We start from the raw sequence: 25,256 nt of genomic DNA, 5'->3' as shown, positions 1-25,256 counted from the left end.
AAGAAAAGGACTTCTGAATTTTGTTTGCTAAAAAAAAAAAAAAAACACAGATTGAGACATACTTATGGGAAAGGAGTATTCACAGCTCTTGGGCCTGCCCGCTAAACAGAACCTCCATGCCAGAGGCATCCTACCCCTGTGTAGCTGGGAAAGGAGGAAGGCCTCGTTGAGATCCGGCTGCTTGCACACATCCCCAAAGCGAGCTCGGTTGGATCTCTTGACAGAAAAGATGGGAGGGTTGGAATGAAAAAAAACGCCAGAAAGCAGAGAAATTTGGGGAAGGGTGAGCGGAGCCAGAAGGGAACAGGAAGAAGGTGCAGCGTGCACTTAAAATGCAGTGGAATATGGGGGCAGGGAATCAAATTCAGGGGTGGTTCAGCCGGTTCGGACCGGTTTACATGAATCGGTAGTTCCGGCGATTAGTTGGCCCCACCCACCCACACCACCCCTAGTCTGTCCTATATTTCCATGGTTTGCAGCCCAGCTGATTCGCACGGCGCAGCCGATGGCCGCGCCTCAGCTGTTTTACTCACCGGGGCTGCAGCAGAGGGTAAGTTTGAGAGTTGAAAATGGGCGTTTTTTTAAAAAAAAACGCTGCGCGCGAAGCACGCGGTCACCGAACCAGTTGTTCCACCGGTTGAATCCCACCGCTGGTTGGGTTTTCAGTCTCTTAATGAACCTGTGCAAAGTCTCTATGCTGTGTGGCGTGGATAAGATACATACGTACAGAGATCACATCGGTTGCATACGGTGGACTCCTGCGGCGAAGTGCAGAAGTGGCGCGGGGCGGGGCCCTACGGACCCTAAAAACCCCAAATCTTCTCGGATTCAGGAGCCAGCGCTCCCCAAAAAACATCGGCCGCTCTGCGGGACAGTCCCGTTTCTCCCCCCCCCCCCCCAGAGTTCAGCGCCCATTCCTCGAGGCAGTTGTGAGGAGGAGTCTTTTGAGAGACTGGCGTCGGTTTCTGAGCATGCGGAGTTTCGTGGTTAGCCCTCCATTTTGGTCAGGAATATTTGGCTACGGAGAAAAACGGAGCCTGTTTTTTTTTTTAAACAAACAAAACAAAACAAAAACAACAACAAAATTTTGTGCTGCCGCAAAGGCACTTTCTTCCTGTCTGGAAACTTTCGAAAATGACAATGCCAGGCCTCCTTCTCCAGTTTGTTTGGGTTGTTGTTTTTTTTCCTCCCATTTCGACGGAGAACAACGATACCGCCGTTAACCTTGTCCCGGCTCCTGGAACGATGCCAGGGTTGGAAACAACAACAACAAAAAATATGTTGGGGAGACTTTTTTCTCCCTCCTCCGTTCCGAAGAAGCTGCAGAAATCTCCTTTCTCTGTCTCTCTCTTTCTGTCTCTCTCTCTTTTTTTCTTTTCCAAGAGCAGGCCAAGCCTCGAGGTTGTGCTAAGGCTGGGCGTTTAAAAACCCTAGTCCCGTTCCTATCAGTCCTCAGCTGGCAGCTGAAGATTTAACAAAAACAAAACAAAACAAAAACAAAAAACAAACAAAATTAAAAGTTTGGTCCCGGTGTTTTCTTTTTTTTTTTCTTTTTTTTTTCCTCGTTTCCAAGGTTTAAAAAAAATAGAGCGCCTGTAATATATATTTATATATGCTATATATGTATAGATATACTCTTTCTATTCCTATGTACATTTTCTTTTCTTTTTTTCTTTTTTTAAATTAATAGGCTGGCACTACAAAAAAAAAAAAAAAAACCTGCTCCAGTTGGTCCAGCTAAAGGTTTCGATTGGTCCAGACAGACGGCAGCTCTTTTGCAATTGTGGTATGAGACCCTGTTTTCACACCCCCTGCGGGCTGGTTGACGTCTATCTCCCCCCAGTAGATGCTGGCCGTGGTGTGTTTTGTTTGTTTTTCACCCTCCCTCCCTCCCTCTCCCCCCGTCCCTCCCCCCAGCTTCCTCCCCTCCCCAAATCTCATCCCACCCGTTGGCACAAAGAAGACGAGAGAAGCCACTTTTGAAAGTTCTTCTTGCAATCAAAACAGAGGAAGGGGCTCGAGACCGGATGGATTCCTGGAAAAAGAAGAAGAGGAGAGAAGGCTTAGAAGGGTTTTGGAAGCTCAATGCCTGGTCGTCGTTCTGTTGGAAGTTCAAATCCACCCCTCTCCTAGAAAAAGGAAATATTTTAGGGGAGGTTTTCAAAGACAGAATATTCTCCCCCCCCCCTAAAAGAGAAGTAGAAACTCTGGAGAGGCAGAAACTCAGCCCCCACCCCCCCACCTGTGTTAATGGGCCATTCAGGCCTGGGCCGGTCTATTCTACATAACAAAGATCTACCCCCTTCAATGCAGAACCATTTCATTGCCCTTCATTGCATCAACCGGCAAGTTTCAACCAAACGTAGCACACACGGACAACCTACAAAGCTAGCTATGACCTCTGACAGCAACCAATCAGGATACTCTTCCTTGTGCCCCAGGAAGTTCAAAGCCCAGAGAGGGCATAAAACCCAGAGACACCCCTTCCCTTTTCTTCGCCCAAGAGCTCCTGTCCACCATTAAACCATCTTTCCAAACAGCCTCCATGTTTCCAGTGTCTTTCTCCCCACTTGGAACTGAACCCAGATATACATTTCTTCCAACAGTTCAATGCAACCTTTGGATAGGAACCATAGACACATAGGGCTGGAAGGGACCTTGGAGGTCTTCTAGTCCAACCCACTCCTTGAGCAGGAGGCCATATGGCATCCCAGATAAATGTCTGTCCAATCTCTCCTTGAAAACCTCCAGTGATGGAGCACCCACAACTTTTAGAGGCAAACTGGTTCCACTGGTTTAGTTGTTCTCACAGTTAGGAAAGTTCTTCTTAGTTCTAGGTTGGATCTCTCTTTAATAAGTTTCCACCCGTTTCTTCTTGAGCAATTAATCAGTGGAACAACTTGCCTCCAGAAGGTGTGGGTGCTCTTAACACAGGAGGTTTTTAAAACAAGATTGGACAACTGTTTGCTGCCTGAGCACAGGGTTGGACTAGAAGACCTCCAAGGTCCCTTCCAACGGTTATTCTGTAAGGTGAGAGAGAGGGAGAAGGAAGGAAAGAAGAAAGAGAAGAGAGGAAGGGAAGGAAGGAGAGAGGGGGGATGATGGAAGGAAGGAAGAAGAAAAGGAAAATGGAGGGAGGGAGGGAGGGAGGGAGGGAGGGAGGGAGGGAGGGAGGAAGGAAGGAAGGAAGGAAGGAAGGAAGGAAGGAAGGAAGGAAGGAAGGAAGGAAGGAAGATGGGTGGAGAATGGAACTGGAAACCTTATATGAAATCTCCCTCTGGTCAGAAGCAGCTTCTCCGTGAAAATTAAGCTGCAGCACTTGGGCGATTTCATCTTTAGAAAACAGGCAATGAAAGGAAAACCAGGATGGGGATGTGTGAAATCACAACATGCGCAAAGAAAATGAAGATTAAAAATAGGCTCCATTAACGTGATTGAGTTTCGTGAGAAGCTTAAGGCACACTTTGTCATCTTCAATCAAGAACTGCAGACCCACTGACACTCTTTTAGCCATGCCGATTTTTCCATTTTATACAACGTTTTGGTTTCTTTTATTCCTGTTGTCCTAAAACCAGACTCAGCCTTGGACCCTGAGCAGAATCATGAAGGAAAAAAAAAACTCAGTTCATCCTCAATATGTGTGTGTGTGTGTGTGTGTGTGTGTGTGTGTGTGTGTATGTGTATGGTATTCAGCTTTGTTCGGGTATTTTCCCACATCATTATAGTTGTGCTTTTAAAGTTGTAGCAATGTTTCGGCAGAATCTCATCTGCCATCATCAGGCTTCTGTATTGTGTTCAGACTTTTACAGTGGTTTCAGTTTTAAATTTGGGGCTAGCCTACTGCTGTGCCAGAATGGTTTTTTCTTCATCCTGATTGGTTGGGAGTCTTGGTCTGTGTTTATTGGTCTTGGAGTTTGCTGTGTTCTGCTTGATTGGTGTTTCTAATATCTTCTGTCTGTTTTGTGGCTTTTTTTGTGTCTTGATTGGCTGGCAACATTGTGTTTCCTATATTGGGGTCTTGTAGTGTGGCTTGGCTTCGGGTGAATGGCACACACACACACACATACACACATATGTATATATTTATATATATATGGATCTTTGGTTATTTGGGTTTTCTCCCATGTAAGATTGGAAGTATCTAGGCAACGTTTCGATGAAGTCTCATTCATCATCTTCAGGCTTGTGTCTTCGGCTCTGTGCTTCTCAGAGTGATGTGAGCTTGCAGCTGCTTCTTCCTTTTAACTGCTAGTGGGCGTGTGACTTGATTGGGTGGGGGTTTGGCTGTGTTCTGATTGGGTGGGGGTGTGTTCTCATTGGTTGGGGGTTTGGCTGTGTTCTGATTGGTTGGGGGGTTGGCCGTGTTCTGATTGGCTGGAGGCGTGTTCTGTTCAGGTGGGGGCTTGGTTGTGCTCAGGTTAGTCTATAGACACACACACACACACATACACACACACACACACGGGTGGGATTCTACCAGTTCGGACCAGTTCAGGCGAACCGGATGTCAAATTTGCATCTGGTTCACCGAACCGGTATTTCAAACAACCGGCTGGCCCTGGCCCAACCACCCCGCCCCTTGGCTGGGGAATTCTGGGAGTTGAAGTCCATGCATGCTGGCTAAGGGATTCTGGGAATCGAAACCATGCATGATGGCTAAGGGAATCTGTGCATTGAAATCCAGACATGATGGCTGAGGAATTCTGGGATTGAAGTCCAACCAATGTTGCCTGGGGAATTCTGGGATTGAAGTCCAAGCATGCTAGCTGGGGAATTCTGGGAAATAAAGTCCATATATCTTAAATTTGGCAAGGTTGAGCAACCCTTGTTAGAAGCAGGAAAATAATTTCCGGCAGATTGGTCAAGGCACTCAAACTCCTTGATTTACCTGCGAGACCATCGGTTTCCTCGCCTTCCCCCACCCCCCAATCACCTGTCAGTAGGGTTGTCCGGCATCCTTTGGCCGTTTCAACTGGACCTTTAGCCTTTTCATCCCGATCTGGAATCCGTTCATGGCCTGGATGGCGGTTTGGGCACTGGAGGGATTGTCGAAACTCACAAAGCCTTGAGGAAGGAAAGAAAGCACCCATTGAGCAATACCCCGTGTATCTCCAGGTGTTTGCAAGTAAAGCTAGTCCTCAAGTTATGACCACAATGCAGGCGGTTGAAACTCATGAGAGTGGTGAAACTAGTTGTTAGAAATATAAGTCACCTAACAGGTATTTGGGTTAGAAATATATAAACCAGGATAGACATTTTAGTACTATATCTTTAAGAGATTGCAAAAACTGCAATTGGGTGTGGTTTTTCAAACAGCCATAAGATGGAGCCAGAAACCTGGGTTGTTTTAGTCTTAGTCTCAGAAGAGAGTGTGTCTGAGTGAGTATCTCTGTTTCCTTCTGTTGGAAAGTATTGCCGTTGCTCCATTTCTTCTAATTGACTGATATTACTGGATTTGATGTAAGTCTGACACTGAACTGTTTTTGACACTGGAATTTGATATTTGGATTATCCCTGGATTGAAAAACTGACTGATTTTACCTGTGAATGACTTTTGGACTGCTTATCTTGAACTTTAAACATTTCTGGAAGTAAAAACCTATATTTACTGTACAGTGTATCTGTGTACTGTGTGTGTATTATTCAAACACTTCTTTCAAATACGTCTCCCTGTATGCGCTCATTCTCCTAACGGGGAATTACCTCAACACTGGTCAGTTGTCAACTCATAAATATTTCTATGGTCTTTTTAGAGTTGTCAACAGAAAGAGAGGGGGGGAGCAGTGGGCAGCTTGCATTCCATAAATGTTTTCAAAGATAGTTTCTAGGTGACCGACATTTCTGCCACACAAAATTTTAACTGGAGAGCATGATTGGTGACTCTTGGCTATGGATGTGTCTGTCCCATTGGAGAATATGAATTACGATATACCCAGGGGGTGGGGGGGGGAAACCAGGGTCAAGGGTGACAATGAATGATGGTGCCTCAGGGTCGGCTCCACCCAGGCAGTGCTGGCATGTTTAACTCCTAATAAATCACTCATGATTTAAATGGGGTTCATTGCCGGAGCCCTGCCATCAGTCAACATGACTGACTCGATTTTACACCCTTTATATCCTGTTTTCCTAGCAAACACCCTTTATATCCTGTTTTCCTAGCTTCAGCTAATGAAGGGAATCAGGGCCCTTTTCTCCCCCGTAACCCACGTTGCTCCCTTATCCGTTCCTCCCTGCGTGTCCTAAGATGAAGAGGGAGTGGGCCTGGGTCTTCCTCTGAATGCCCAGCCTGACTGTGCCCTTCCCCAGTTTCCTCCACAGCCACTGGAGCCACACTCCCACTCTCTGTCAGCTGTTCGACCTCCCCCTCAGAATCAGATTCCAACAGGGGCATGACAGTACCATTCAAACAGCCACTAAAACGAATGGTTTTAAGTATTTCCTTCCTTCCTTCCTCCTTCCCTCCCTCCCTCCCTCCCTCACGGTTCACTTACCGAAACATTTGCTCTGGTTTGTGGCCCGATCCATAAACACTTTGGAGGAAATGATATTCCCAAACGGAAGAAACATTTGCATCAGTTCATTGTCTCCGAACTCTTGAGGCAGGTGGTAGATGAAGAGATTGCAGCCTTCTGGACCTGTGGTTGGAAAAGACAATGTGGAGTATTGGTTGGCACCAAGTGGGTTTTGTTTGAAGAGGAAAAGATGGCATCAAAAGATAGTTTAAGGCAAGAGTCTTCAAACTTGGCAGCTTTAAGACTTGTGGATTTCAACTCCCAGAATTCCTGAGCTAACACGATTGGAGGAGGAATTCTGGGAGTTGAAGTCCACAAGTCTTAAAGCTGCCAAGTTTGAAGACCCCTAGTTTAAGGCATTGTTTCTCAACTCCAAAAACTTTTAAGATGGGTGGACTTCAACTCCCAGAATGCCCCAGTCAGCATGGCTGGCTGGGGCATTCTGGGAGTTGAAGTCCACCCATTTTAAAGTTGCCAAGGTTGAAAAGTACTGGTTTAATCTTAGTTTACTTTATTGTCATTGCACCTCATACAATGAAATTAAATGCCACCTTCAGTGTACATTATACATAAAAAAATAAAACAAGAACACACATTCTTCCCATTCTATACAATTGAATTGAAAACCTCCAATATTGCATTAATATTGCAATATACAGTAGAATTCAATAGAGTTACTGCCCTGGGATAGAAGCTGTTTTTCAGCCTATTTGTCCTTGTTTTTATTGTCCTGCACCATCTACTAGATCATAATAGTTCAAAAAAAGGGTGCCCAGGATGAGTAGGATCTCATAGACAGGATGGTGGAGTTTAATGGGCAGGATCTATGACCACGGTGGAGAATTTCAACTAAAGAAAAAGAAATCACACTGCCTTTTAAAATCATACCTTGCAGATATACCTGTTAAAAAACGATGGGTAAATGGAAGTATGTGAATATTTTTAAGCAGCTCTATACCCATGCTTCACTACAAAACTACCGTGTTTCTCACAAAATAAGGCCGGGCCTTGTTTTTTTTTTTGAGCCCCGAAAAAACGGCTAGGACGTCTTTTCGGGGGTGAATTAATTTCTCCCCCCGCCCCTCCGCGCACCAGCGTCGTCTCCAACAACAGCGTCTGAGTCGCTCCCGCTTTCCCCCCGTAACAACAGGAAAAAAAAAAAAAGATTTTGAGGTACCTGGGAGCGCCGTGCGCTGCGTTTTGGTTTAATCCCGAGCGGCTGGGTGGGCGTGAGAAGAGCCGAGCGAGCGTCTCTGCTGCTGCTACCCTTTGGTGCTCCAGCCATGGAAGTTACGGAGGCGGCTCCCCCACCCGAGAAGCGGCTGAAACGCTTCCACGGTTCCCGCCGCTGCTGCCGCTGTTATTGGAGACGGCGCTGGCGAGAGAGGGATAGTTGCAGCTCGTCCTGGGCGCTTGGAAGGCAGGAACGAGCTGCGCAACGGGACTTTTGCAAACTTGCAGGGCCCGAGGCTGGAGCACCAAGGGTAGCAGCAGCAGAGACGCTCGCTCGGCTCTTCTCACGCCCACCCAGCCGCTCGGGATTAAACCAAAACGCAGCGTGCGGCGCTCCCAGGTACCTCAAAATCTTTTTTTCCCCTGTTGTTACGGGACGGGGGGAAAAGCGGGAGCAACTCAGACGCTGTTGTTGGAGACGGCGCTGGCGAGAGAGACGCCAGCACCGGTGGGAACCGTGGAAGCTACGGAGGCCTGAGAAGCGGCTGAAACGCTGCTGGACATCCACGTCGACGCCACCCGCCTGCTGACCCGGGTAACGGAGGGGTAAGGGAGCCCTCCGTGCTCCACCATGGTGTTAGCGGCTGATGGTGAGGCGTAGCTGCCCGCGGGGGACTCCTAATGGCAAGTTCCCCCCCGCCTCCCCCCCAAATTTCACATGTTTTAAACTAGGCCTAAATTTGGGGGGAGGGGCTTAATTTCATTTTATGCCTAGAAAACATGCTGGGTCTTCCTATTTGAGGGGGGGCGTATTGTTGGAGAAACACGGTATGTGGCTGGGCTTAGTTTTTGGGGAGGAAAATAAAGGGAAAAAATTCTGCCTCTGCCTACCATCATCCATCAGTATTCATCTGGCTAGGATCCTGTGAGTTGAGGGCTGTTTGGAAACTGAAACAGTATTTGCTGTGTGAGCAAGGAGACAGCAAGGAGCCTGGGCGTGGCTTAGCTCAACTGTTCTGTACTAAAGCTGCTTGGTGCTGTGAAACTGAAACTGAAACCAAAACTCCTCTCCTCTGCTTGTGTTTTTTGCATTTGGAACAGATTTCTTTTCAGGTGGGGAGCGGGAGTAGAACTCCTTAGCATCAGAGCGTGTTAATAATAATAATAATATAGGAAATACCAATGCTCTGATGGGTCATTTCAAAAAAAAAAAAATTGTTAGTGAGGAGGACCTAGAAGCCAAGAGGAAGATACGTGTCAAATTTCAAGTTTGTAAGCTTTACAGTTCTGGAGTTTTTGTGATGAGACGTGAGTGGCATTTCTCTTTTATATCTATAGATTTAAAGAAATCGGGGGATGAAGGAGTCCTTGGTGTTCTCTGAGCTTGGTGGCTTTCTTGAAGACATTTCATTACCCAGCTAGATAACATCATCAGTGCTGCCTGCCTGAGGATTTCTGGGAGTTGAAGTCCTCAAGTTTTAAAGTTGCCACGGTTGGGAATTACTGGTTTAATGGGCAGGATCTGGTGGAGAATTTCAACTAAAGAAAAGGGAATTATCCTGCCCTTTTAAACCAGACCTTGAAGACAGACCTGTCAAAATTCAACGGATAAATGATTGCACGGGAATATTTTTAATTGAAAAAAAAGTCTGCTTCCAAACACCCCTTAAAATCTAAGTAAAGGGGGGGGGGGGGGGGGGGGGGGGGGGGGGGGGGGGGGGGGGGGGGGGGGGGGGGGGGGGGGGGGGGGGGGGGGGGGGGGGGGGGGGGGGGCGGGGGGCCCCCGCCGGGGGGGGGGGGGGGGGGGGGGGGGGGGGGGGGGGGGGGGGGGGGGGGGGGGGGGGGGGGGGGGGGGGGGGCGGGGGGGGGGGGGGGGGGGGGGGGGGGGGGGGGGGGGGGGGGGGGGGGGGGGGGGGGGGGGGGGGGGGGGGGGGGGGGGGGGGGGGGGGGGGGGGGGGGGGGGGGGGGGGGGGGGGGGGGGGGGGGGGGGGGGGGGGGGGGGGGGGGGGGGGGGCGGGGGGGGGGGGGGGGGGGGGGGGGGGGGGGGGGGGGGGGGGGGGGGGGGGGGGGGGGGGGGGGGGGGGGGGGGGGGGGGGGGGGGGGGGGGGGGGGGGGGGGGGGGGGGGGGGGGGGGGGGGGGGGGGGGGGGGGGGGGGGGGGGGGGGGGGGGGGGGGGGGGGGGGGGGGGGGTCCCACAACTGCAGCTCTACCTTGGCCTTTTGTAACGCCTAGCTATCAAAATGATGAAAAATTGAAAAGGTAAGAGGGGAACATTTTGATGGACAGATCAAAATATTAGCCAGACCTACAGGGGAACATTTTGGTGTAACTTTCCATTGTCAGCCCTATTTTTTACTTGATTTAACGACCACAAACGGAATCAGAACTTCCATCACTAGGTGATGTGATTTTTAAGTGAGTGGCACCCGGTTTATTACTCTTTTTTGCAATGGTCGCTACATGAATCACTGTGGTCATTAAGTGAGCCATTTAGTCATTAAATGAATCTCGCTTTCCCCTTTGGCTTTGTTTCTCGGAAAACCCCTGGGAAGGTTGCAATTAAGGAATGCAGTAACTACCATGAATGCCAGTTTATCATACGATCCTACGATCACTGGGTGACTGCAAGGGGTTGTAAATTCTAGGACCTGTTGTAAATTGCTTTTTTCAGGTCCGTCATAACTTTGAAAGGCCAATTAAGTGAATGGCTGTAAATTGAGGACTCTCTCTCCTTATTATCTGGGTCAACTACAAAGATATCCCTTTGGTCTTTTTAGCTGCCAGCAGAAAGAGAGTGGAGGAAAGCAGTGCATTCCTTAAATGCCTCAGATAATCATCTTGGCAGCCCAAAGCTGTTGGCACGCAAGACTATTACTGGAGAGCATGATTGATGACTCTTGGCTATGGATGTGTCCCATTGGAGAATATACATCCAGGGTCAAGGGGGAAATGAATGACGTATTTCAGCATCGGCTGCATTCAACTAACGCCAACCTGGCCACTTGTAATAAATCATTGTTTTTTCCTCTGACAGATGTGGCTAGAGACTTATGATTTGAATGGGGGTGGATTTGTTGGATCCCTGACCATCTGGCTTTGCACAGCACACAGGTAGTCCTCAACCTACGATCACCATTGAGCCCAAAATTTCTGTTGTGAAGCGAGGCATTTGTTAAGGGAGTTTTGCCCCCCCTGGTACGACCTTTCATGCCAGTCGTTAAGTGAATCACTGCAGTTGATGAGCTGGTGTAACCCAGTTGTTAAATAAATCTGTCTTCCCCCTGGGTTGTCAGAAGGTCGCAAAAGGGGATCACGTGACACCGCGATGGTCATAAGTATGAACCAGTTGCCAAGCGTGTGAATTTTGATTGCACGATTGTGACCTACAAAGGGTGTAAACTGTGAAACACGGTCATAAGTCCCTTTTTTCAGTTGCCGTTGTAACTTTGTACGGTCACTGAATAAACTGTTGTAAGTTGAGAACTCCCTGTATTAAAGCTGGACGATCAGTACTTTCTGACTTTATTGATGTATTTGCCCCAAACAAAGAAAACCATAGCATAGCTCCGTGATGTTGAACCTATGGCATGCATGCCGGAAGTGGCATGCAGAGCCATTTCTGCTGGCACACGAGCCGTCGATCCACTGCACATGCATGCGCCCCCTGCCAGCCAGCTGATTGTCAGGTATGTGCTGCGCATGCGTGGGGGGAGACGTGCGTGCATTGCATTATGGGTGTAGGGACGCATGTAGGGGTGGGATTCAAATTTTTTAACAACTGGTTCTGTGGGCGTGGCTTAGGTGGTGGGCATGGCTTGGGGGTCATGTGACTGGGTGGACACGGCTTGGTGGTCATGTGACTGGCTGGGCGTGGCCAACTCAATATCACTCACATCGAGGCACGCATCTCCTCGCCTGGCCTCTCATGACTGAAGGGATGCTGCAACAGTCACAAGTGTGAAAAATGGTCGTAAGTCACGTTCTTCAGTGCCATTGTAACTTTGAATGGTCCCTCCACACAAGCAAAGTACCAGCAAAGGAGGGGAAAGAAACTCCAGAGACGTTCCTGAGACAGGAAGTCTAGTCCTGCCAAGAATGGAATAAGGGTTAACGGAGAGGCAGTTTCTGTAAGCAACACCAGAATGCTTCCTTCCTGCCTTCCTTACAGGATTAGGCCAGTAATTTCTTCTAACAACCGGTTCTCCGAACTGCTTAGAATGTTAGCAACCGGTTCTAGCGAATAGGTGCGAACTGGTAGAATCCCACCCCTGGACGCGTGCGTGTGCACGCACTCTCAGCACACAGCGACAGAAAAGTTAGCCATCACTGGCATAGCTTATGGAGATAACCTGGTTCCTTCAGCATACTATATCACAATCTAGTCTCCTCCATTTTTACCCTATCCAGATAATCTGGGATTTAGGTGCTTAGGTTCTGATCCCTGCTTGGCCATTAAGATGAGAAGACGACCACAGATTTGTTCTCCGTCTTTTAGCTCTTTAAAAATCGGCTTCAGAGCTCAAACCCAGAGCAAAGGATTAGCAAATGTGGAGAAATGTTGCCTAGATCACAGCGGTGGGATTCAAATTTTCTTTACTACTCGTTCGATGGATGTGGCTAGGTGGGGGTGGCTAGGTGGGTGGGGCTAGTCGGGCGTGGCCAGGTGGTTATGGGACTGGGTGGGCATGGCTAGGTGGTCATGTGACTGGGGGGGAAACCCTGCTTTCTAGCTAATGTAAAATGCACGGCACAGCTGATCGTCAGAAATACCAGTTTGGCTGAACCCGTAGCATTTTTTATTTTATTTTTAACTACCAGTTTAGGTGAACCGGGGTGAACCGGCAGCATTTCACCTCTGCCCAGATACATTATTAACAAACTGTTGTAAGTTGAGGGCCACCTGTACAGAATCCCCTCCTCCAATTTCCTTTCCATCACAACAACCCCTTGAGGTAGTTTATGCTAAAGCCCCTGGGACTAGAACCCAGGTCTCTCCCCACTGACTCCATCCCCCTCCCCATCACATCGGATTGGGTTTGAGGGAGAGGGACTGGCCCTAAATGAACCAATGACTTTCTGAGGCTGAGGAGGGATTAGAACCCAGGTCTTCTCCCTTCTCCGCTCCAGCCCTTCCTTTTACTACACCCGATTGGCTCTTGGGCTGAGAGGGAGGGGCCGGCCCCAAGTCAGCCAATGAGTTTCTGAGGCTGAGGAAGGGTTACACCCCAGATCTCCCCAATCATAGTCCGGCTCCTCCCTTACTACACCCGATTGGCTCTTGGGCTGAGAGGGAGGGACCGTCCCCAAATCAGCCAATGAGTTTCTGAGGCTGAGGAAGGGCGAGACCCCCAGATCTCCCCAATCATAGTCCGGGTCCTCCCTTACTACACCCGATTGGCTCTTGGGCTGAGAGGGAGGGGCCGGCCCCAAATCAGCCAATGAGTTTCTGAGGCTGAGGAAGGGTTAGACCCCCAGATCTCTCCAATCATAGTCCAGCTCCTCCCTTACTACACCCGATTGGCTCTTGGGCTGAGAGGGAGGGGCCGGCCCCAAGTCAGCCAATGAGTTTCTACCGGCTTGGAACTGGACCGGATTCTTCTTCCAACCTAAGGGACTTTAGTGCAGGATCTTTTGTGGTTCTTCACGAGCTCAAAGATGCAGGCTGCCTGCTCCTCTCCCCCCACCTCGTCCTTGCAGGAGAAGACCTACCTACCTTCTCGCTGTTGCTGCTGAATTATAGGAAGAGGCTGAGGGATGGCCTGGGCGACTGGGGTGATGGCGGTGGCAGGATAGACAGCTGCAAAGCGGGGAAGGAAGGAGAGGGAGGTGAATACATTTCCCACGTCTGCTCCATAAATCTCATTAAGGACAGCTGCACAGATCTTCACAGATTTTTTTCAAGCATCTTCATGCAAATCTCCCTTTGCATGGAGAAAAGCTATCTAGATCAGGAGTGTCAAACTCGAAACCTGTCTGTCTGTCTGTCTGTCTATCATCTATCTTATCTATCTATCATTTATCTATCTATCATCTAATATCTATATCTATCTATCTATCTATCTATCTATCTATCTATCTATCTTATCTATCTTATCTATCTATCTATCTATCTATCTATCTATCTATCTATCTATCTATCTATCTATCTATCATCTATCTATCTATCTATCTATCTATCTGAATATATATACACACACACACACACACACACACACATCAGATGGCAGATGAGATTCTGCCGAAACGTTGCTACAACTTTAAAAGCACAACTATAATGACGTGGGAAAATACCCGAACAAAGCTGAATGCCATACATGTAAGTACCCTTAAAAACTTAAGAAAACATATATATATGTTATATATTATATAATATATATTATATTATATTATATATATATATATATATATAATTTATATATATATATATAAATTAGGTACTGTCCATCTCATTTTCAGAGTGACTCTGGGCAGAGTATAACTAAAAGCATTAAAACATTAAACAACAATACAGTACATTGATTTAAAGAGCCAGGTATAATTAAGGATGTTAGAAGTTTAAAACTAATGACATTCTCTGTGGGGTGTTTTTATTCTTGTTTAAAAGAAGGGCTAGCTCTTTCCTTAAAAATTTCCACCAATTCTGCACATTTCCTCCTCTTGCTTCTTTGCAGCCTATTTTGACTCCTTCCCACCAGACCTAGATCACATTTTTTAGATTAGTTTTATCCCACCTTTATTATTTTTACAGTATAAATAGCTCAAGGCAGCGAGCCTACCTTATACTCCTTCCTCCTGCTATTTTCCCCAAAACAACACCCCTTTGAGGTCATCTGAGCTGAGAGATTGGGACCGGTCCAAAGTCACCTAGGAAGCTTGCATACCTAAGGCAGGACTAGAATTCCCAGACACCTGGTAATTGTCTCAAAGACACCAAGCCAGTTTTTTGTGCCTAAGGCAGGATTATAGACTCCTGGTGATTGGCCCAAAGTCACCCACCTGGCTTACATGCCTAAGGCAGGACTGGAATTCACTGCCTCCTGGTGAGTGGCCCAAATCACCGAGCTGGCTTTCATGGCTAAGGCGGGACTAGAACTCACCACCTCCTGGTTTCCAGCCTGCTGTCTTCACCAGGAGATCAAACTGCCTCTCAGCCTCACGCCCCAAACTGCCTTTTATCCCTCTTCCCCCCAACTGAAAAAAAAAAAAAAAAGACCTTACAGACAGAGAAAATCCCCCAAACGAGATGACTTCAGCCAAGTTACCTGCATATTGTTGGACACCTGTGAAAGTCGGATGCAAGGTCTCTGCCACAGATGAGTTTTGGGCTAAAACAAGAGACATTTGTTTTTTATTTTTTGCCCCCCAAGGATTAGGGAAATGGACAAAAACAGCAGGAAGAAGAAAATGGAGGCGGGGAAACCCCCAAACCGACAGGTTGGTAATTCCAACATTTGTTATATTGTGTTATAAAAAGGTTTGGCCAAATGATTGTAGATTAAAAATAATATTAACAAAACCAAGATGGGAAACAGAAGGCCAGGGCAGCTGCTACAGGCAGTCCTCGAGTTACGTCCACAATTGATCCCAAATTTTCTGTTGTTAAGCGAGACAGTCGCTAAGTGAGTTTTGCCCCATTTAACGGCCTTTCTTACCACCGTTGTTTAAGTCAGTACCATGGTTGTTAAGTGAATCTGGGTTCCTCCATTGACTTGGCTTGTCAGCAGGTCGAAAAAGGGGATCACATGACCCGGGGAGGCTGCGACCATCATAAGTATGAGTCAGTTGCCAAATGTCCGAATTTTCATCACGTGACCATGGAGATGCTACAACGGTCGTAAGTGTGAAACATGGTCATAAGTCACTTTTTTCAGAGCCGTTGTAACTTTGAATGGTCACTAAATGAACTGTTGTAAGTTAAGGACCACCTGTACAGAATTCCCTCCTCCAATTTCCTTTCCTTCACAACAACCCTTTGAAGTAGTTTATGCTAAAAATAGGAGTTGTTTCAAAACCCCTGGGAGGGCTGGAGGGGGCACTAGAACCCAGGTCTCTCCTCACTTCTGATTGGGTCTGAGGGAGAGGGACTGGCCCTAAATGAACCAATGAGTTTCTGAGGCTGAGGAGGGATTAGAACCCAGGTCTTCTCCCTTCTCCACTCCAGCCCTTCCTTTTACTACACCCGATTGGCTCTTGGGCTGAGAGGGAGGGGCCGGCCCCAAATCAGCCAATGAGTTTCTGAGGCTGAGGAAGGGTTACACCCCCAGATCTCCCCAATCATAGTCCAGCTCCTCCCTTACTACACCCGATTGGCTCTTGGGCTGAGAGGGAGGGGCCGGCCCCAAATCAGCCAATGAGTTTCTGAGGCTGACGAAGGGTTACACCCCCAGATCTCCCCAATCATAGTCCAGCTCCTCCCTTACTACACCCGATTGGCTCTTGGGCTGAGAGGGAGGGGCCGTCCCCAAATCAGCCAATGAGTTTCTGAGGCTGAGGAAGGGTTACACCCCAGATCTCCCCAATCATAGTCCGGAATTCTGGGAGTTGAAGTCCACAAGTCTTAAAGTTGCCAAGGTTGGGGCTCTCTGCTCTGCTCCACATGCACCCAGTCTGGGGGTAAAAACTGGCCCGCAGGCTCCGCCTTTTGTCCCTACCTGTGCAGGGGACCAGCCCATTTGCATAAACCGTCTCCAGGGCCGGGTGGCTGCTGGGAATGGCCACCATTCCTGCAAAGCTGTTGCTGATGGGGGTGACCAGTCCTGGGACAGCAGCTGTGCCCAGCAGAGGAGGTGAGTGTAACCCTGCAGGGGGGAGAGAGAGAAGGAAAAGGAGGAGGAAGAGGTGGCTTTCTTTCTTTCTTTCTTTCTTTCTTTCTTTCTTTCTTTCTTTCTTTCTTTCTTTCTTTCTTGCCTTCCTTCCCTTCTTTCCTCCCTTTCTTTCTTTCCTTCCTTTCTTTCTTTCCTTCCTTCCCTTCCCTCTCCTTCCTACCTTTCTTTCTTTCCTTCTTTCCTTCCTTGTTCCTTTCCTCTCTCCCTCCAACCTTTCTTTCTTTCTTTCTTTCTTTCTTTCTTTCTTTCTTTCTTTCTTTCTTTCTTTCCTTCCTTCCTTCCTTCCTTCCTTCTTTTCTTCTTTCTTTCTTTCTTTCTTTCTTTCTTTCTTTCCTTTCTTTCTTTCTTTCCTTTCTTTCCCTCCTTCCCCTCTCCTTCCTACCTTACTTTCTTTCCTTCCTTTGTTCCATTCCTCTCTCCTCCAACCTTTCTTTCTCTCCTTTCTTTCCTTCTCTCCTTTCTTTCTTTCTTTCTCTTTCTTTCTTTCTTTTTCTTTCTTTCTTGCCTTCCTTCCCTTTTTTCCTTCCTTTCTTTCTTTCCTTCCTTCCCTTCCCCTCTCCTTCCTACCTTTCTTTCTTTCCTTCTTTCCTTCCTTTGTTCCTTTCCTCTCTCCCTCCAACCTTTCTTTCTTTCTTTCTTTCTTTCTTTCTTTCTTTCTTTCTTTCTTTCTTTCTTTCTTTCTTTCCTTTCTTTCTTTCTTTCCTTCCTTCCTTCCTTCCTTCCTTCCTTCCTTCTTTTTCTTCCTTCCTTTCTCTTTCTTTCTTTCCTTCCTTCCTTCCCTTCCCCTCTCCTTCCTACCTTACTTTCTTTCTTTCCTTCTTTTCCTTCCTTTGTTCCATTCCTCTCTCCCTCCAACCTTTCTTTCTTTCTTTCTTTCTTTCTTTCTTTCTTTCTTTCTTTCCTTCCTTCCTTCCTTCCTTCCTTCCTTCCTTCTTTCCTTCTTTCTTCCTTCCTTTCTCTTTCTTTCTTTCTTTCTTTCTTTCTTTCCTTTCTTTCTTTCCTTTCTTTCCTTCCTTCCCCTCTCCTTCCTACCTTACTTTCTTTCTTTCCTTCTTTCCTTCCTTTGTTCCATTCCTCTCTCCCTCCAACCTTTCTTTCTCTCCTTTCTTTCCTTCTCTCCTTTCTTTCTTTCTTTCTTTCTTTCTTTCTCTTTCTTTCTTTCTTTCTTTTTCTTTCTTTCTTGCCTTCCTTCCCTTTTTTCCTTCCTTTCTTTCTTTCCTTCCTTTCTTTATTTCCTTCCTTCCCTTCCCCTCTCCTTCCTACCTTTCTTTCTTTCCTTCTTTCCTTCCTTTGTTCCTTTCCTCTCTCCCTCCAACCTTTCTTTCTTTCTTTCTTTCTTTCTTTCTTTCTTTCTTTCTTTCTTTCTTTCTTTCTTTCTTTCTTTCTTTCTTTCTTTCCTTCCTTCCTTTCTTCCTTCTTTCTTCCTTCCTTTCTCTTTCTTTCTTTCCTTCCTTCCCTTCCCCTCTCCTTCCTACCTTACTTTCTTTCTTTTCTTCTTTCCTTCCTTTGTTCCTTTCCTCTCTCCCTCCAACCTTTCTTTCTCTCCTTTCTTTCTTTTTCTTTCTTTCTTTCTTTTTTCTTTCTTTCCTTTCTTCCTTCTTTCTTTCTTCCTTCCTTTCTCTTTCTTTCTTTTTTATTTCTTTCCTTCCTTCCCTTCCCCTCTCCTTCCTACATTTCTTTCTTTCTTTCCTTCTTTCCCTCCTTTGTTCCCTTCCTCTCTCCTTCCAACCTTTCTTTCTAATTCTTTTTTCTTTTTCTTTCTTTCTTTCTTTCTCTCTCTCTTTCTTTCTTTCTTTCTTTCTTTCTTTCTTTCTTTCTTTCTTTCTTTCTTTCTTTCTTTCTTTCTTTCTTTCTTTCTTTTTCTCTTTCTTCTCCGACTCTCCTTCCCTTCCTTCATCTTCTCTCCCTCCCTCCTTTTATTCTTCTTTTTCTTTCTCTCTGTCCTTTTCATTGCTCTCTCTAGTCTATATTATGCCTTATCGTCTTCTCATCCTTTCCTTTCCTTTCCACCCACCTCCCTCCCTTCTTCTCCCTTCCCTTCCCCTTTAATCATCCTAGTTGCTCTTCTCTGCACTTTTTCCAGAGTTTCGGCATCTTTCTTTTTTCTACATTGCGGTGGCCAAAACTGAATGCAAGATTCCGAGCGTGGCCTTTACACCTTGCAACCAGTTCGGTTCTTCTCAAGAGTCGGAGGGTCGTATCGAATGAAATGACATGAAACGTAACCTGCAGCCTGGTTCCCTCAGACTGGCATGCAGCATTTCAGGGGGGCGGGGCCACTGCCACCCCACCCGCTTTCAGATTCAACAACTCCGCAGCCCCCTACCTGAGGTTGGTGTGATTGGAGCAGCGGGCAGGCCGTTCAAGCTGACGGTGCCAATCTGCTGGATGTGGCATGGCGAGAAAGTGAGGCTGGGACTGAGAAAGCTACCCTGGGAAGCCGACAGGACCGTCTGCTGCTGCATCAGCTGTCACAGAGAAGGTGGGGGGGGGGGAATAAGTCAGCTATAAGCTTATGAGGTAGATTTCCAGGGGCTGGTTTTGGCCAACGAGGGACAGGGAGGATTCAGAAATACATATAAATAATTTTCACGGAATTAGGTTGTACACTGAAAAGAACTCTTTTTTTATTTTGTTTTGGAAAAATTGAATAAAACTTGTTAAAAAAAAAGAAAGAAATACATATAAATAATTAAAAAAAATACTTTTGCAAAGAAGGTATTGCAGAACTCAACATAATTCAGGCAGTCCTTGACTTATGACCACAACGGAGCTCAAAATTCCTGTTGCTAAGCAAGATGGTTGTGAAGTCAATTTTGCCCCCTTTTATGACCTTTCTTGCCTCCTCAGTTGTTAAGATTTATTTCACAGGATCCAATCAGCCGTGGGATCCCACTACCAGTTGGGTGATCTGGCGCATGCGTGCGCCTAACGTGCAGGCCAGTGGTGGGATTCAAAAAGTTTGACCACCAGTTTGGTGGGCGTGGCTTGGTGGGTTTGTGCGTGAGCATGTTGTTGAAAGGCTGTCAAAATGCCTTTCTTCTGAGGATTCGATTTTCCTGCTGGGAGAGCTCCGGTGCAAGGATACAGACAACTGCTTGAAAGCTGGATCTTTTTATTTTTTTCAGGAAGGCAAGAGATAGCAAGAAGTCTGCGTTCCTGGGGCTAGCTAGCTAACTTTGAATGGTGAATTCCTGGTTCTTTATACCTTTTTTCTCCCTTTGTGTGTGAATGTTCGTTTAGTGTTTAATGTTTAATGTTTAGATATTAAAATCCTGTCAGAGTTTAATTTTCGCCGGAAGGCATACTTAGCGAGGTGTGGAAAATAAACTCTGCGGGGCAGCTTGATTGCCTTATCGGTTCTTTCTTAATCTCTTTTACCTTTATAATGGGTTTTTTCTATTTGTTTTCTGGCAATCTCCTGTCTGTTTCCTATGTAATTTATTCTGTGTCTTTTGTTTGTTTGTTTTGCTGATTTGGCCTGTAAGTGTTTTCTTTTCCTTGTTTCCCTAGCTTTCTTAATTACTTGGCTCTAGGGTCTAGGGGGCTCCTTTCAATACTTTTTATTAAATTTCTTTTCCTATGCAAGTTTGTTCTATGGCTGGCCTGATGTTCCCCTTGGGCTTTTCCTGCTTGGGTGTCACCACTGTCCTCGTGAAGTTCCCTTTCCACAATGTGCACACAATTTGCGTGTGCACCTGCACCAAACATGCATTTTGCGCAGGCGCAGAGGCATTCCAACTCACCTCCTGCAAGCCTGCACGATCCCGGTTGCTTCGGCAGCTGCCACGTTTCCCAGTCCCGATGGGAAGAAAACGGGCTTGCGTCCCATTGATACTCACCGCCTGAGCGTAGGCGCTGTACGGGCTGAAGGGCAAGGCGAAAGACGGGGTGAGGATGCCAAGCTGCCCCACCATCTGCTGCACTCGTCGCAGCGTCCGCTCCTTGTCTGTGTCCGCGAACTTCACCACGAGGCTGGAAGAAGCACCCTGCTAGACAAAAAGGCAAACTTGGGGTGGGAAAAGAGTGGACAAACTGGGGCGATGGTGGTTTAAGAAGAGGTTGGACAACCGTTTTATCTAGAACGGTAGAGGGTCTTCCTTTTTGAGCAGGGGGCTGGACGAGATGACCTCCGAGGCCCCTTCCAACTCTGTGATTCTGTTATTTCCCTGGAACGGTAGTGTGGCTCCTGCTTAAGCAGGGGGTTGGACTAGATGACCTCCGAGGTCCCTTCCAACTCTGTGATTCTGTTATTTCCCTGGAATGGTAGTGTGGCTCCTGCTTAAGCAGGGGGTTGGGCTAGATGACCTCCGGGGTCCCTTCCAACTCTGTGATTCTGTTATTTCCTGGAAGGTAGTGTGGCTCCTGCTTAAGCAGGGGTTGGACTAGATGACCTCCAAGGACCCTTCCAACTCTGTGATTCTGGGGGCCGTTCGGCTGCTCAGTTGTACAGCACAGAAGATTCTGCAACCAAACAGGCTTACGACTGCGACAGGAGCCAGAATTTCCCTCACTAAGTGAGTCACGCCCACTTTTGCGAACCTTTTGGCCACCGTTGTTAAGCGAATCACTGCAGCTGTTAAGCGAGCATGAATAATAGCGATAGCACTTCGCAGTGCTTTCCAGCCCTCTCTAAGCAGTTTACAGAGTCAGCCTGGTGCCCCCAACAATCTGGGTCCTTATTTTACCATCCTCAGAAGGACAGAAGGCTGAGTCAACCTTGAGCCTGGTGGGATTTGAACTCCCAAATTGCAATCAGCCGGCAGTCAGCAGAAGCAGCCCTGCAGAACTCTAACCACTGCACCACTGTGGCTCGTGGTCTAGAATGGTCACAGGTCACTTTTTGGTGCAGTTGTAAATTTGAACGGCCACCAAGCGAACTGTCGCAAGTCGAGGACTACCTGTGCTCGCAAACTGGGGTTCAGCCCAACCCATCTTGGGTGCCCCTTTCAAATTTCCCCTGCATTTGGAAACCTAGAACAAGCCTGATTCCTACGCTGCAATTCCCATTGCATTCAATTTTTTAGTAGGATGTCCCAAAGGTGCTTTTTTTTTTCAAGAGGCAACTGAACTTTTCTTGTTTTTTTTGTTAGGAATATAAGTCACCTAACAGGTATTTGGGTTAGAAATATATAAACCAGGATAGACCGATACACTGTCTGTAAATATATGAAGAATGATGATGTTTTTTATGTTATGTTTTATGTTTTTTGTGTTTTTGTTTGTCGTTAAAATCAATAAAAACTTTTAATTAAAAAAAAACTGTATCTTTAAGAAAATGCAAAACTGTAATTAGGTGTGGTTTCTCAAACGGCCATAAGAGGGAGCCAGAAACCTGGGTTGTTTTAGTCTGAGTCTCAGAAGAGAGTGTGAGTGTATCTCTGTTTCCTTCTGTTGGAAAGTATTGCCGTTCCTCCATTTTTCCTAATTGACTGCTATTTCTGGATTTGATGTAAGTTTGTTACTGAACTGTTTTTGACACTGGAATTTGTTATTGGATCATCCCTGGATTGAAAAACTGACTGATTTACCTGTGAATGACTTTGGACTGCTTGTTTTGGACTTTGCTTAACGTTTCTGGAAGTAAAAACCTACATTTACTGTACAGTGTATCTGTGTTCTGTGTGTGTATTATTCAAACACTTCTCTCAAATACGTCTCCCTGCATGCGCTCATTCTCCTAACGGGGAATTACCTCAACATTTTTCCCTGAAGACATTTCGCTTCCCACGCAAGAAGCTTCTTCAGCTCTGACTGAATGGTGGGGAACGGGTGGGGGGGGATTTATACTCCTTGCAGACAGCTGGTCATTTGCATTCTTTGAGAGATTCCCTGAGGCTACTTGGAGGTTTGTCTAAAATTTGTGCTTCAGTTTGAGATGCAGCCAACATAGACTTATCCCCAGCAACCTGCGCCAAGGAAGGGACCCAGGCCAGAAAACATCCTGCAGCCAAGAAAGCTCCACACTCATTTGCATTACTCAGGTGACCCTGAGGACACAGATAAACCTCCAAGTGGCCTCAACGACTCCCCTAAAAGTATGCAAATAACTAGCTGTCTGCAAGGAGTATAAATCCTTCCGTTCCCCACAAAGTCAGAGCTGAAGAAGCTTCTTGGGTGAGAAGCGAAATGTCTTCAAAGAAGAAAACAAGAAAAACACCTTTGACCTGGATAACTGAGAATCAGTTTGCCCCTACTCAATTTCCACTGACCCCAGGTGGACACAGTGCTAAATTATATCCATCTGGGTCTTCTTCTAACCTGTGACAAGATTTGGGTGTTTACTTACGGGCATGGTTTGGCTGCCGTGGAGAGCATGGATGGCTGCTTGGGCTTCGTTGTGCGAGGAAAACTTAACAAAGGCACAACCTGGAAAGGGACAGGATTAAACCAGGGTTAAGGTAGAGAAGGAGCCAAGAATTAAAGAGAAAATTTCCTGACAGTGAGAACAATTAACCAGTGGAACTACTTGACTCCAGAAGTTGCGATTGCTCCAACACTGGACGTTTTTAAGAAGAGATTGGACAACCGTTTTGTCTGAAATGGTACTATAGGGTTTCCTGCCAAAGCAGGGGGTTGGACTAGAAGACCTCCAAGGTCCCTTCCAACTCTTGTTATTCTGTTACATGCAAAGGAAGAAGAGAATCGCACAACTTCTGTGTAGGCTTTGACTGGGCAAGAACTGTTCCCTGGGCACTTTAGTACACTGTTAGAGCCGAGAGAGGCCATGATGGGCCTCAAAAAATTTAGCAACCGGTTCTCTGCACCACCCTGGCCTGGGAGCAAAAATGGGCCACGGGGAGGCTGTTTTTTGCCCTCCCTAGGATCGTGAGGCTTTCCTTGAGACTCCGGGAGCGTGGAAACAGCCTCCCTGGGCTCCAGAGTCTCCCTGGAGGCCGGAAACGGACTTCCACACTTACCTGTGATAAGGGACTCCTGGAAGAGGAGGGGCAGGGTGGGCGGGGCCAGCCAGGGTTGGGAATTTGTCGGTTCACCAAACCGGCCCTAAAATTAGCTACCGGTTTGCCCGGAACAGTGCGAACCGATAGCAGCCCATCCCTGTTGATGGGCCATGGGACAGAATAGGGGGTTCAAAAAAGTCAAAATGGAAGTGGGAATGAGGCACTCAAAGCCGCATCTCTTTTCTTGTAGGATTCAGGCACACATGGGGTTGTTGTTGTTGTTGTTTTTTTAATCACACTGTGATGGCTCCCAGGAATTAAATCTTTTCTCCTCCGTGACAAAGCACCCTCTTTATATGTCTAAGTGTTTGCACCCTCCACACCGTCATGAAGCAATAGGCGGCACCCTTGAGTGGTTCCGGTAAAGCCCAAAGAAAAGAGGAGGGTTTAAAAAAAAAAAACATTTGTGTTGTTTGGAATCATAATAAAACGTGCATAAAATAAAAGGAGATGATAAATAATAAAATAGGAGTATAAACACAACGATCAAATGAAATCAATAAAATAAAATATAAAATAATCAAAGGTTTATTTTTATATCACCCAAAGAACCACCCTTGGACTGAGTAGCAATAAGCAATAGAATTTAGAGGGGTCCTTGTTGCTCTCTGAACTTACTAGATTTCTTGCAGGCGTTTCATTATCCTAACTAGGTAACATCATCAGTGCTGGAAGGGGGTGTGATTTGTGGAAGAGAAGAAAGCGAGGAGGAGGAGGAAGAAGAAGAGGAGGAGGTGACTGTGGGGTCCTTGATGCTCTCTGAGCTTGGTTGGTTTCTTGCAGAGGTTTCTTTACCCTAACCAGTGGTGAGCTCTGCCGATTCGGAGCGGTTCAACCGAACCGGTAGTTATGACAATCAGCTGGCACAGTGGATTTCCACACCTCAGTGTTCTACTTACCAGGGTTGCCTCTAGAACAGTGATGGCTAACCTTTTCAGCTTGGTGTGTCAAAAATCGGGAAAAAGTGTAGCCTTCCTCGGGTCGTGTGTCACTTCGAGAAATATCAATAATTTGGTTTACGACGGACTGGGCTGGGGTGATCACACAGGGCTGTGAAACTCGTCTCCCTGGTCTCAGGGCTGCAGGTGCAGGATGTGGGGATCGGAAGGCCACCTGACAGGGCTGTGAACCTCATGGATCTCCTTTCCTCTTGTAGCGTTCCTGAGGTAATGAAACTGACAAACCTCAGTTTATGGCGGTTAAAACTGGTTCTCTGCTGCAAAGATCTCGCGGCAGCGGTGACACCACGCCTCCACGCCACAAGCAGGGAGCAAGGATTGGAGCAGAGCACAGGCAGCCTCTAAATGTGCAGGTTTTCCCCACACCAACAGGCGTGTCAGTCAAAGTGCCTCGGCGTGTCACGAGTGACACGCATGTCATAGGTTAGCCATCACTGCCCTAGAAGGTAAGCTGTTGAGGTTCAAATTGGGGTTTTTTTGAATTCTGCAGGTGCATGCGGTCACTAAACCGGCTGTTAAACCCATTGCAGCCTAACTAAAAACCCGTTGACCCAAACTAGGTAACATCATCAATGCTAGAAGGGGGTGAGATTTGTGGGGAGGAAGAGGAGGAGGGTAAAGAGGAGGAGGAGGAGGAGGAGGAGGAGGAGGAGGAGGAGGAGGAGGAGGAGGAGGAGGAGGAAAGACTATGGGGTGCTTGTTACTCTCTGAGCTTGCTAGTTTTCTTGCAGACATTTCATTGTCCTAACTAGGTAACATCATCAGTGCTAGTCCTCCAAGGAAACAAAGCAGCTCAGAGAACACCAAGGATCCCTCATTTCAGCC

At 47.1% G+C, this 25,256-nt stretch overlaps 1 protein-coding gene across 1 annotated transcript in view; it reads right to left on the bottom strand.

The window, feature by feature from the left end:
* Positions 1-4,477: 4,477 nt before the first annotated feature.
* Positions 4,478-25,256, bottom strand: part of CELF5 (CUGBP Elav-like family member 5) — an 80,648-nt gene continuing 59,869 nt past the window's right edge. Inside the window, exons 5-12 of the mRNA XM_087952778.1 lie at positions 22,800-22,879; positions 20,353-20,499; positions 18,837-18,978; positions 16,337-16,483; positions 14,948-15,010; positions 13,399-13,482; positions 6,492-6,635; positions 4,478-5,064 (exon numbers count right to left, since the gene is read on the bottom strand). Coding sequence (XP_087808904.1) covers positions 4,937-5,064; positions 6,492-6,635; positions 13,399-13,482; positions 14,948-15,010; positions 16,337-16,483; positions 18,837-18,978; positions 20,353-20,499; positions 22,800-22,879 — 935 coding nt within the window. The 3' untranslated portion in view covers positions 4,478-4,936. The remainder of the gene's footprint in view (positions 5,065-6,491; positions 6,636-13,398; positions 13,483-14,947; positions 15,011-16,336; positions 16,484-18,836; positions 18,979-20,352; positions 20,500-22,799; positions 22,880-25,256) is intronic.

The sequence above is a fragment of the Notechis scutatus genome, chromosome 1, assembly GCF_049901735.1.
Source record: "Notechis scutatus isolate UNSWTSFEM ecotype Mainland chromosome 1, rNotScu1.2, whole genome shotgun sequence".
In the NCBI taxonomy this organism is placed as follows: domain Eukaryota; kingdom Metazoa; phylum Chordata; class Lepidosauria; order Squamata; family Elapidae; genus Notechis; species Notechis scutatus.
This window is presented reverse-complemented; position numbering and strand designations above follow the sequence as displayed.